At 41.1% G+C, this 13,368-nt stretch overlaps 1 protein-coding gene across 1 annotated transcript; it reads right to left on the reverse strand.

Annotated features, from left to right (window-relative positions):
* Positions 1 to 148: 148 nt before the first annotated feature.
* Positions 149 to 11,570, reverse strand: si:dkey-206f10.1 (adenylate cyclase type 8). Its single transcript, XM_014337599.2, has 21 exons — positions 11,461 to 11,570; positions 10,181 to 10,392; positions 8,350 to 9,078; positions 7,853 to 8,002; positions 7,602 to 7,732; positions 7,311 to 7,422; positions 7,100 to 7,227; positions 6,488 to 6,646; positions 5,995 to 6,229; positions 5,705 to 5,875; positions 5,512 to 5,612; positions 4,942 to 5,143; positions 4,358 to 4,450; positions 4,022 to 4,182; positions 3,656 to 3,737; positions 3,337 to 3,495; positions 2,384 to 2,530; positions 2,076 to 2,168; positions 1,837 to 1,951; positions 1,533 to 1,735; positions 149 to 1,073 (listed from the first exon to the last, which is right to left on the reverse strand). Exons 1-21 carry the CDS (start codon positions 11,510 to 11,512, stop codon positions 858 to 860), a joined length of 3,651 nt encoding a protein of 1,216 aa, XP_014193085.2. The 5' UTR covers positions 11,513 to 11,570; the 3' UTR covers positions 149 to 857.
* Between the last annotated feature and the right edge of the window lie 1,798 nt (positions 11,571 to 13,368).

A 13,368-nucleotide genomic window follows, 5' to 3' on the forward strand; every position in this document is an offset into this window, starting at 1 on the left:
CTTTCTTTCTTTCTTTCTTTCTTTCTTTCTTTCTTTCTTTCTTTCTTTCTTTCTTTCTTTCTTTCTTTCTTTCTTTCTTTCTTTGGCTGTAGCTCAAGTGGTAGAGCAGGTCATCCACTGATCGGAAGGTTGGTGGTTCGATTCCTGGCTTCCCCTAGTCTACATGCCAAATATCCTTGAGCAAGATACTAACCCCAAAATTGCTCTCCGATGCATCCATCGGAGTATGAATGTGTGTGAGTGTTAGCTATAACGCACTTAGAAAGATGTGCTTGTGCGAATGGGTGTGAATGGGTGAATGCACAAGTTGTGTAAAGCGCTTTGAGTGCTCAGATGAGTAGAAAGCGCTATATAAGAACCAGTCCATTTACCATTTCTTTCTTTCTTTCTTTTTTTTTTACAAAACAACCTTAAAATCAGTGCTTATAGTGTATAGATATGGCAATAATAGTAATGAAAAAGCACTTTGCACTGCTTACAACATACTTGTGAAATGTAAGAGGCCAGAACTTTGATTAAATAGCACAGTTAACTCCTAACCAACTAAAGTTCAGACCACATACCACTCGGTGTGTCATGCAAAGATGAACGTTTGGGTCCAGAAGTCAAGAAATATGAGCATGGATGATTTCCTATAAATTCCTCTTAACTTGTCCATTTTGCTTGAGATGCCAAAAAAGATGGGTATGATGCAGTATTGGAAGAAATAAGAATAAAGGCTTAAACAGGATTGGGCTCCTGCCACGGGTAGCTCAGTATTTTGTCTGTGAAGCTAATTCAGTTATGGCAAAGCATTAAAGGAATATGGCTGCAGTGTGTCCTGGCCTACGTGCAGCCATTTGACCCTGACAGTCTCCTCAGCGCTGCAGTCTGGAAGGAGTCCGATTGAACCTCCTGTTGCCCTCTCTCATCTTCTCCTTGTGTCTGGCCTGGACGAGACTGAACACCACCTCTGCCAGCGTCATGCGTCCTCCTGTCTGCCCTGCCAGGCAGCCATCTGTCCCATCGTTGGCCATCTTACTGCGCATGGTCCTGATGAAATAGGTGCGGACTTTCCCCTGGTGCTCACTTACCTACAATGAAAAACATAGATTAAAAAGTGAAGATGTGTATATTGTCACAGTTAGGCTAAACACAGAGGTTATTCTACAAAATTTGTATGAAAATGAAGACTTTCTGAACATAAATTTGCTGCTGGCAAGATGTTTTTATGCTTGCTGGATAACTGAGATGGTTTATCGAACAGAAACCTCTAGAGCAAGGATCCAGCCATAGCAAAACATTATGAATCACCTTAAACTCTGAGGTTTTTGTATAAAATGTTTTTCCCACCCTTAAAAAATGCAACATAATAAAATCAAAGGAGATCAAATAATTCCCCCCCTTCTGGAAGTCAGAATAAAGTTCCTAATTCTGAAGATGTCATTCATTGATTTAAGAACCTTACCTTATAGACCACAATGCTGTGGCGTTTTAAAAATAAACAACACTTGTTTAAGCTTAACTACTCTTCATAGTCAATCTCCACTCACCCCTTTGACAAATATTTCTCCACGCAGCTCCAGGACGAAGCCCCAATCTGTCAGGATCCTTCGGGTGGCTTCGGGTACTTGGATGCGTCCGCTCACACCTGTGCTGTCCATGCGGCTGGCTAAGTTCACTGTGGAGCCCCAGATATCGTACTGCGGTTTGGTGGCACCGATCACCCCAGCGACCACGGGCCCGTGAGCAATGCCTGCATGAGTCCAAACCCAGACAATAATTTTAGATATTTGCTACAACGCTAGAAATCGTGCGTGTGTGCTTTTGTGGGGCTGTGGCAGGGCAGCTTCTTACCCACACGCAGCTGAAAGCGTTGAGTAGAGTTCCTAATAATCTCTTTCAAGGTCTCCTGCATCGCCAATGCAAACAAAACCAGCTCGCTCAGGTGGTTCCATTCATCCATTGATTTCTGGAGGAGACAAAGATAAACATACAGTTTCATGCAAGGAGATAAAATCATAACAAGTACCACAAATCAAAGCAAAGCTAATAAGACAAAAGGAAATAAGACCACATACAGAAAAATCTCCCACCTGTTTATCTGGAGCTAAACCTGATGCCGCCATGTAGCAGCTCCCAATTGTCTTAATCTTCTCCACATGGTGAAAATACGGCTCCTCAAACAGCTTGTTAGAAGATAAGATTAAATTACACATCAAGTTTAGCTGCTGACTTATGCAATTAGAGGCTATCCTATTTATCAAAGCAGGACTTGTGTCAACCCACAGCCTGGATTGAACTACACTGTCTCTGTTTTATTTTAACCGATAAATAATTGGACCAAAAGGGATAATCCATAAATAAACCACTGTCATATGATCATTTTGAGTCCAACACTCACCTCATCAAAGCTGGCAATTATCTCATTGAGTAGGCGGAGGCATTCCACTCCTTCATGCTTGAACTCTTTCTCCTCGAAGTACTCATCAAACCCAGTGATGGAGGCAAACATGACTCCAACTTCGTCATAGGATTGGGAGTAAAGATCCTAAAAGAAGAGTCATGATGGGTGATTTCTTCAAAATCCTCTTTGTTTGAGTCAGGTAAGGTACTGTGCAAAAGTCTTGAGCCGCCCAACGTTATAAAACCACATCATTTGTTCCAATTTGTTTAGTTGAATTTATGAAAAATGCAAAGTATAACACAGTTTGACAGTCATAAAATAGTATTTTTGCACCAAGAGCGCATGCATGTGCATGATGTGTCTTAAAACTGGACAAGTGGACGACAAAAGAAGAAACAGGACCTGAGAGATGCACCTGGCCCTCAGTTGATCCATCTACTGTTCACTGAAGCCTGATCAAAAATGGTGTCAGTGGAAGGGTGGCTGTCAAGAAGCCATTAATAAGTAAGGGAAACAGGGAGGAAAGTAACTGAATATCCATGGCAACGAGTCTTATAAAGTGGTGAATCCAAATGTGAAATTATATTAAAATCACCGTCGCTATGTACTGAGGAGGTAAAGCGGTATAACATTGAGTGTCTACAGCCATGTGTAAAACATGGTGGAGGTTCTGTCATGGTTTGGGGCTGCATATCACCCAGTGGGGTTGGAGATCTTTTAAAAAAATGATCGGATTATAAATAAAGGAAAGTGCCAGATTTTAAAAAGTACTACATAACGTTAATTTTAATTGTACAATTTCAATATAAGTTAACCCGTAGACAGAGGTTGCTATTCATTGGTCCAATCAGTATTTTCAAAGCACTGATGGTCACTCAGACTGATTCTGCTGTGGACCAGACTATGAGTCAAAAGAAGTGAGGCTAAAGGTTTTGGGGTGTTTCAGCTACCTCGTCATGCTTGCTCCGGTCCAAGAAATGTTGAGCTACATGAACTGGTAGGATGTTGTATAGCAGACACTCATTGTGTTCCCGCAACTCCCTCATGTCTGCCACCTCCTGCTGGGCCTGCAGACGCCACAGGAAGTCCAGTCTGGCAGTAGCCTCCCACTGGATAGAAAAGATACAGCGAGATAGAACATCATCTACCTGCAACACAGTCCTGCGTGACAGAAAACAGTTTTAGTTTCAATAACACAGACCAGAAAGTGTTGCTATAGTGACAGGATCATCTATAAGTTCAATCTGGGAAAATGAAGTGTATGAGCACCTGACGTCCATTATAGAAGACGGCAACAATAAACATGGCCATGAGAAGGAAGGAAATTCCATTTCTTCTGACATAGTGAGACCTGTAACAAAGTATATTAGGAAAATCGATACACTCTGTGGGCAAAAATATACCTACACATTACACTTAAAGGAGATGCTCAGCTTTGGAACACATGGCATGAAGCTCCCAGTGCACAGTTTTTGTGCTGATGTTAATGTAGGATGAGGTTGGCTCAATTAACTGGTGTGGCCCAAAACTTTTGATCATAAATTGTGTATAGAGGTGAATATTTAAATATAGCACTGTGTAGTAAAACTACAGCAGCTGTGCAGTTTGTATGCTGCTCGCTGCTCATACACTGACCTGTGCAGCGTATCGTGGCGCGTGAGTGAGACAAAGGCGAGGTGGCTGAGGTAGGAGTAGACAGCCACTGCTAGCAGCAGCGTTGCCAGCTTCAGCAGAGAGTTCAGACGCAGAAAAACCGCACACGTCACCATGGCAATCACCCCGCTCAACACAAAAATCTAAAGGGAACAAATTGGGAAAGATGAAACAAGCAGTAATAACCTCATTTTACTGAAACCCAATGTGATTTATTGTTAGTATTTTTAATACAAGACAGACATTTGGATAAATCAACAGGAAATCACATAAAATCTCTATAATAATTGTCCCAAATTTAAACTACTGTTTGCTTGCCTCAGGGTAAGAGCAGACAGTGAGTGGACGTGAGCCTGTGCCAGTCTTCTCAGTTATGTCAGCCTCTCCTGTGTTCATGAGGATGCACCACACCTGCAAACAGCACAAAATGTTCCAACCTGGTTCTGCATCATAGAGCATAACAAATATAAACCGGTACTCAAACTTTCTTAAAACTGGTGATTTAAAACCTTTAATGAGGTTTTGCTTAATTTTGTGCTTTTTTCTAATAAAAAGAAGGTTTACTAAATAATTTTATCACTGCAAAAGAACCCCTGTACCTTCTTATATCTAAATGGGCTTTTTACATCACACGAAAGACCCCTGTGCTTACTTCATTTTTTACCTTCTTGCACTCCTCTGTCCTGTTTGCATGCCAAGTGTGCTATAAATATCAGCAGGGAAGTGCAACTTTCCTCTTTTTGCATATGCATTTCAGAGAAGATTATGCAAATTAATGTGCATTTGGTTTACAAGGGTCAGTTACCAGGTGCAATACTGCAGACATACAAAGGAAAAAGTCGTGTTGAAGAACATGGCAGTTTATGTAAATTACTCTTCTCTTGTGTTATTCAGACTCTCACCATGTCAGTAGAGGCCAACCCAAAGTTGATGAAGATCGCTATGAGAGTAAACAGGTTACGGGCACTGTTGTTTTCATGAATCCAGCAACAGAAGTGCTGCAGTGATGAAGGAGTCCACTTGAACTCTTCGGCAAGGGCAACAAGTAGCAGCAGCACGTGGGCAAGCAGAAAGACTGAAAACTGGAGGACAGCAGGGAACAGTCTACGATTGGGGAGGGAAGAGGAGGTTAGGAAGAAGAAGAAAGTGAGTGAAGTCATGAATATTAATAATATTAATACAGTGTAGAACAGAAAAAAACAAGTTCAGGTGTCCAGTGTGACTGCACGGGTCAGTGCATTCTTTTAAATACCAGCAGGTGGCACCAAAGTAAAGAAAAACTTAAGCACAGTAGCAGTAAAGTCTGGCAAAAACACTACAGGGAGCTCTTTTTATAATACTGGTTATACTGATGTGGAATTGATATTTATTTAAAATGCTATAAGCTGGATTTAGGTACAAAATGACTTAATGGAATCATAATAAGTGGAATTAACAGTGAGGACTGATTGTAACATATTGGAGTTTCCTACCTGGGGGCAGGGATGAGGGCCTGGGCAGCCATGAGAAACAGAAGCAGGATGAAGGAGCAGACCAGATTGGAGTTGAACATTTCATCTCTCATCTGGGAGAACTGGATGGGCCAAAAGCGAGAAAAATAAATGTCACTTTTTAGCTACGTCTTTAAAAAACAGTTTGCATCTCTATCTTTTCTTTACAGTCTACCTTGTCCTCGATGTTTGTGTCCTTGAAGACAAGGGTCAGTGGTGTGATGTGCTCTCTGTGCATACGCTCACTACTTCGAAGCTCGATGGCATGCTTGATGCGTTTGTTAATCTCTCTCGAGTTGGATTGCCAAAGGGTGGGCATTGAGCCATTTGTAAAAGCAGCTAGAATCTAAAAGAAAAGAATAGAAATAACTGATTAGGTCAGATAATACAATTCAAATTCGTCACCACCTGACCAAAGGCACCAAATTCAGCACCTTCCTTTCTGTTTGGTATTTGCGCACTTACGCTGTTCATATCAACGACAGTCTTAAAAGGCATGTCCGGACTCCAGGTTTGAATTGGTTTTTGAACTTTGGGGGGCTTGATGTGGTTAACTTTGTCTCTGTCCTGCTGAGTGCAGATGAGGAAGGTGTCAATATTGTATTTTCGTAGGAAAGCATTCCTATCACGACCATGGCCCTCTTCTGTCTTGTAAGTGCCTTCTAGACAATCGAGAGTTGCCCTTGAGATGTGGATGCGTCTGTTTCAGGGAGAAAGAAAAATTCATGCAGAAAGAAATTAAAAAATATTGTGGATGATGTAAGACAAGAGGTCATCATTAATGCATCACCAGATGAAAATATATACCCCCTCCAAATGTACCTATTACGAAATTAAATAGCACGTTTTTTATTCTTTTCTTAAATATTATCTTACAGAAAGCCTGGAAACCTGTCAGGCACATCTTTGTCAGGTAACATACTTGACAGGAGTTTCTCTAATGGTTGCTGGTGCTCACCCAGGTATGCCCCCCGCTTCCAGCATGTTGGCGATGCCCACGTCCCAGGACCAGACATCAAAGTGCCATTTCTGCAGACCCAATACCCCACAGAGGACAGAGCCCGAGTGGATGCCGATCCTCATGTCCATGTCGAAGTTCAGCTGCTTCTGTACATACCTGGTGATTTTGTGAGGTAAAGTGATCGTGTCTTACAAACAAAAATAGGATCTTACACTCTCATATGGATACCTATAGACCCATATGAAGGTGGACCCTTTTTCAAAGTTGACGCAGAAGCATTGTGTTACACAATGTATTGATACACACCTGAATGCTGCACACCAGCAAACTGCCCAGACCTCTGCTTTTACTTAGGTGCTCACAGTTGTTGATCATCAATTAATCAAGTGCACTTAATTAGCAGGATCTGGATGCTACTTACCTGCTTAATTCATGTGGAAGCAGCAAAGGAGTACTTAAAATTTTCACACAGTGCTTCTGCATTTCAGCTTTGTTTTGTGTTAATCTTTTGTTACTTAGCTGAGGTTATATTTACATAATTTTAAAACCACGTGATTTTGGTTTTTTTTAAATTAACTTGTGTTTGTGTCTTTAAATATGATGACTGACCGTATAGTGTTGATCATAGCCAGACCCATCTCAACACAATAACGGGCATGGGCACGCTGGGGCTCGGGAACCCCTGACACACAGTAGTAACAGTCTCCCAGTATCTTTATCCGCAAGCAGTGGTGTTCCTGTGATAAAAGAAGAAGAAGAAGGACATTAGAAGCTGGAAGATGTTTTACATCAACCAAAAAGGGCTCGCTCAGGCCCTCACCTCTGCCAGTCGGTCAAAACGTCCAAAGAGCTCATTGAGGGTTCGAACCAGATCCTGGGCTGACAGGTTCATAGACAACAAAGTGAAACCCTTGATGTCTGCAAAAAGGATGCTACAAGAAGGAGAGAAGGACTAAAAAGTCTGAAATGACATAGCAAACACTTACTATTGGCATTAGGTTGGCCTGCAACTTGATAATCAGAGTGAAACCCACTTGGCTTATAAATCTTACGAGTCAAGGTTACAAGGTTACAAATTTAACTACTAATATACTAACTCATGCATGTATACCTGACATCTTTGTACTGGTGGATATAGATCTTGTGAAACTCTTGAGGGTTTAGATCATCTTCCATAGCACTCATGTCAGCAATCATCTCCAAGGCAACAAAGCGAGGCAGGATCGACAAAACTAGGCGGTCCTGTGAAGAAGTGTAACAATGTGAGAGTCAAGGAAGTGAGTTGATGCAACCAAAGCTTTCATCATAACACAGATAATTCTCTGGCTTTAAATTTCAGGACAGCTCCCATCTTCATTGTACCTGTCTTTGATTCTCTTGCTCTAATTTGAGGCGTCCTTCAATGCAACGACGGGTCTCCAGAAAAACCTGGCGCTGAGCGTGGTCTGTCAGGTAGTGGATGAACAAGCCAGCTGTGTTCATCCCCAGGTACAGCAGGCCTTTGGCAACCACCTGCATCGAAAGAGTGTGAATACTACATTAATTCATGGAAAAAAAGCTTTAAAAAAAGTTTGAAGGGGAAATTGGGGAAACAGTATTGGACTGAAGCTTGGGGGGAGGGTTTCTAATTCCTTATTATTTGTTGATTAATATGTCAATAGAGACCCATGAGCTTTCAACAAGTACAATGAAATAGTTTTTTTCTCAAATTTTGTAGATTTGTGCCTAACACTGCTGTAAAGTCTAAGAAATCAAACTTTCCATAAGCCTTAACAGTGTATCACTGATTTATCGGCATGATACACATTTTAAAAATGTAACAGTAGGAAAGGAAATTCAAAGGGGACTTTTTTTTTCACCTTTCTCAGAAGCAAAGCATCAGTGTAGCAGCATACTATCTCTACCAGAATGTGCAGCATTGAGGACAGGGTGCCCGCACATATGGCCCACAGCAGAGGTAATGGCAGCAGTGTGTATGTTGCGAACAAAGTGAACAAAAGGTACCACGATGGGTCTTTTTCTAGTCCGTACACCAGACCCCCCAGCACCTGTGTGGTCTGTGACAACCAGCTGGCGAGGCCAGCGTAGTGAAGCCACTGTGGGGACACGGAGTCTTTGTGGGTTAACACTATGACGCACAGAACTGTTGCTAACACCATGAACATGCCCGTCAGGCAGCCACGCAAAGTGTCTGTGGAAGCTTCCGGCGCCAATGCCAGGTACAGAACCAACATGTGCAGCTTGGCCACCACGTCTATCACATTGGTGATGGCCAGAGAATTACGTCTTTGGGTGGAAGAGTGCTGCTGGTAGAGTTTCTCCAGGTCGTGGGACTTGAAGGTGTGCAATAGCGTGGGTATGTAGACACCACAGACAGTTCGACCCCAGTGGACGAAGAAGTCAGCGTCGCTGGAGTAGTCGTTAAAAGCACCCCCGGTGCTGGTGGAATCGCGAACCAAGGGATGGACTCTGAACGTGGAAGAACGGCGCTTTGTTACCCCACGTGAGGCTTTGCTGCGGATTTGCCTGTTGATCTCCTCTATGTAGGTATCTGTCACAAAGATTTTGCGTGCTGGTTCAACACCCAACTGTCAAAGGATAAAAACAGGATCCTTCATTCAAAAAAAGTTACAAGGCTATTATATCTTATTTGGCAAATCAGGGTAGACAAGATTCAGCATGCAAAAATAACAATTACACTTACATGGATAGTCTAAAAACAGCCACATTCACACACAAAGAGGATTAATTAGTCAGCAGCCACTTTTACTGGCCTTTAAAACCGAGGTCACTGGCATCAGGCCAATGCCAAGGTAAAGGCAGCGCTCACTTATTTAGCCAAGTCAACAAATCCTTTTGAAGCAGGAGAAACATTAATTCATCGTTGCATATCTTTCTAATACTCTTTTACTTTTACCCCTATTATGATGTAGAAATAATAATAAAACAGCAGTGCTGCTTCATGCCTTTGGGCTGCTGGTTACTAAAGTATCTGTCTGTGAAATTAAGAGGCACAGGGTTGAGACACTCCTTTCAAACCATGCACAGGTTAAAAAAAAACAAGGCCTAAAAGGCAAAGCAAGGTTGAGTCTGAAAGCAAGGAAGCTGAATCATCCCCCACCTGGCAGCAGGACCCCGAGGTGCTTCAGCAAACAAAAAAGGCAAAAAATGCTAAAACCTAAATTCAATCGTTTCTGAGTAGGTGTACAAAGCTGCTACACACCTGTCTCTTTTCACTTGTAACTTTCTTTATTTTGCTTTCGTCTCTTATTTGCAACATGGGGATAGAATGAATCTGTGTGCTACCGGTTACCTTTATGGATGCTGAATGTTGAGACTTGCTTCTAGAAGGATCTTGTGAGGCTTGCTTTATTATCACATGTCTATTGTAAATGTGAATCATTTTTGAAATCTAAATGCCAAAACCATTTCAACACACATTAGATATGCATAATGGTAAGAGCGCATTAGATTGTAATGGTAAGAGTAATAGCTTTATTTTGAAAAGAATCATAAATTTCATGTGTGTTTGATAGCCATTAGTGAGGTACACTTTTGAATGCAGTATAAAAAGTGCGTCATAAGGCCAGAGCTCCATACAGACAGACACAGCCTCTTCCAGTACACAATACTAGTGTGCACAAAAAAAAAAAATCAGAACACATTTACAACAATCTAAAACTCAATCACCTGGGTACTGAGATCCTGCTGCATAATGATGTGTTTTACTGCGTTCTGCCACAGCATCTTTTTCCGCCGCAGGCCAGGGGACATGGTGGGGGTTACACAGGGCAGCTCACGCAGCCCCATGGGGGAGACCTGCGTTGTGTTAGCGAAGGTCACCATGGTGGCGACCTCAGCTGACCTCAGCTGTTGGTATTGGATCAGGAGCAGGTAGGAACCTGGAACGTGAAGGGAAAAGGGAGTCAGTAAGGACCAGATTTGGTGTTATTGCTTAAAAAAAACATTAGAGTTCATCAGTAAGTTTTATAATAATAATAATAATTACAACTTTATTTATATCACAGATTTGGAAGCTGTTTTGACAGACAAGTCAAAGTAGAATACTAAATTCAAAGAGATAACTGGACATTATGGCCAGTAATTAACATGTAAAGTAAACCCACTTTATTTCATTTCAACTTTCATCTTTCATCTACCTAATTTTGCCTAATATGAATTTGTCTTACAGAAATATTTCATTATGAATGACCTGCAGTGTGAGTATTTGTTTGAATAAATGAGGAAAAGGGAATTTGATTGATAGACTTTTATACAGAGGAACTTTGGGTGGCTTTCTGTACCGAAGCCACTGATGCATCTACTATCATAAAATGCTAAATATAAAGGATTTTTGCAGTTTGATGCATCTGAATACCCCGCGTGAAGGATTTAATAATCAAAGGTCTTTATGCACTATATAAATTGAGTAACAAATCTGTCTGAGTTCCTTATTCTTTTAGATAAAATTTGTTATGCTGCACACATTCAACCATGCCAGAAAGGGCCACCTGGTCGGCTCCACGTGTTTACGCAGTGTGTGCCAGAAGAAAGGCAGCTTTCCAACGAATTATCTGGCCAGATTTAGAGCTGAGCTGGTTAATGCTCAGAGTTAAACTCCTCCAGGTCCTTCTGGCTCTGGATGCTGTTGTCCCACCCACTCACAGTCTACTGCCACCGGGCTGATTCTCACCAAGATCATGTATCTGCACAGAACAGACTGGATATGCTAAAACACATCATATTAGATGAGTAATTAGGTATAGTATTAAGTGTGCATCTTTATTTGTTTTTGAGCATTACAAACATTACAGTTTCTCGGATGTAGAAGAATCCCTTTGTCATTCCTCTTTCAGCAGTTTCAGCTGTCCCAAGCGGACAATAAGCTCCCCGTAACCTACAATGTGTCAAAGGACCCCCCCCCCCCCAAAAAAAAAAGAAGCAAAAGGATTGTAAACCACACAACTGACCTGTAACGTTTCCCGTATAGTGCATCCACTGACAATACCTAGTTTCTGCCATTGTATACGTGCATGCAGCTCATCATAATCCATTTTTGTTGATTTCATCGGCTTTGATATCTAAGACACAACCTATAAAAGGAAAACTGAAACTTGAAGCAGCCCTCGTTGCAATGCCGTATCCAACACTGATGCGGACAGCGACATACAGGCCTGGCGAGACTCGTGGAGTCGTTCTTTCAGGACTGCAGGTCACCATCTGGACTGTTTTGAAATGATGTCAAGAACTGCCACAAAGCAGAGCTGCAGGAGTGAAGAGTGCAAAGAGGATTAATTAGTCAGCGGCCACTCTCACTGGCCTGTAAAACCGAGGTCACTGGCACCAGGATAACACCAAGGTAAAGGCAGTGTGCTCTCATTTGGTCAAGTCAACAAATCTTATTGAAGCAGGGGAAACATTAATGCATTGATACATAGCACTTTAATACACTCTTTGTTTTACTTCTGGTAATGTGCAAAAAAATAATAATAAAACAGCAGTGCTGCCTCATGCCTTTGGGCTTCTGGTTACTAAACTACCTGTCTGTGAAATTACAGACACGGGGGTGACAAATTCCTTTCATACAGTGCACAGGCAAAAACAATGCCTAAAAGGCAAAGCGAGGTTGAATGGGAGAGCAAGGAAACTGAATCATCTCCCACCTGGCAGCAGGAGCCCAAGGTGCTTCAGCAAACAAAAGGCAACGAAGCTGCCTTTGCTAAACATTTTAAAATCCAAGTGTTTCTGAGTAGGTGTACAAAGTCACTCCACATCTGTCTAAATACAAATTTCAAGGCTCTTCTTTATTTTTAACATTTTATTTGTAAGGTCCAGATTTTCATAACAAAGCACAAACATACAAATGTCATGTTATTATCTTATGAATTACCAAAGTTACCCATTTGAACTTAAAGAACAAGTTCTAGCTTTTAATACAAAATCATCAAATACTGTTTCCCACGATAACACAAATTCTGCTTGCTATGTGTGTGTCTGTGTGAAGAGAAGTCATTTCCACATTTAATGCCGAAGCTCAGTGTTGGAAATACAGAGCTCTCCAGTTACCGTTTGTCTTCTAACCCTGAATTACTGACAATGCTTCTATATAAATACAATATTTCTTACAAACACTCCATCTGGTAAGACTTCAGTCAGCAAATCTTCTGTTGTTTTTCTTTCTTATGAAGTAAATTGTTAAATTATATTCTGATGGATGAACACATTGCTCCAAGAGCAATACCAACATAATATTTTGCTTGGATTTCTTATATATTATCATACAGTATATGAGGTTGGTTATTGTTACACAATAGAAAGACTTGTTTTTTCACAATTCAATTCAGTTTTATTTATATAGCACCAATTCACAGCAACAGTTGGTGCTTTATATTGTAAAACCTATAATATTAGAAAGAAAAAAGAAACAATTACACAACCACCTGTGAAAAAGCATTTGGCAACAGAGGGAAGGAAAAACACCTTCAGCAGGGTCAGCATTATGCCAAAAAGTGATCAACTGTCATAAGCTAATTTCCGGTATTTCTGAAAAATTGCCTGTATTTAAACTGTTGTAAATACTTGTTAGCTTATAAGTTGTCAAACATATGTCAAATGTATCTCTCATGAATAATATCGAGACATTTTGAGTCAGAAAGAACATCCCTATCGCAAATTAGAAGCTGCAAACAGTTTTTGGCAAAGTCAGTTGTAAATATCCTTTATTTACCTGGCTAAAAAGACATTAAACATGTGTTTTTTAAGAGAGAGATGCCCAAGAGGGCAGAAGAAACTGCAACATATACAACACAAAAGGACCGGATTGATTATAATGTCGATACAATAATGCAGAGTCGTATGGATATGGATGTATTTATTGC

Source organism: Haplochromis burtoni, unplaced genomic scaffold, assembly GCF_018398535.1.
Source record: "Haplochromis burtoni strain Fernald_Lab_line unplaced genomic scaffold, NCSU_Asbu1 Contig_8, whole genome shotgun sequence".
NCBI classification, from domain to species: domain Eukaryota; kingdom Metazoa; phylum Chordata; class Actinopteri; order Cichliformes; family Cichlidae; genus Haplochromis; species Haplochromis burtoni.

Coding starts and splice junctions, on each gene's coding strand:
- si:dkey-206f10.1 (XM_014337599.2), bottom strand. CDS start 11,512: ATGGCAGAAACTAGGTATTGTCAGTGGATGCACTATACGGGAAACGTT. Junction 3,738..4,021: donor CGCCACGATACGCTGCACAG/GTCAGTGTATGA, acceptor ACTTTGTTACAG/GTCTCACTATGTCAGAAGAA. Junction 3,496..3,655: donor TCTTCTATAATGGACGTCAG/GTGCTCATACAC, acceptor TTTTCTATCCAG/TGGGAGGCTACTGCCAGACT.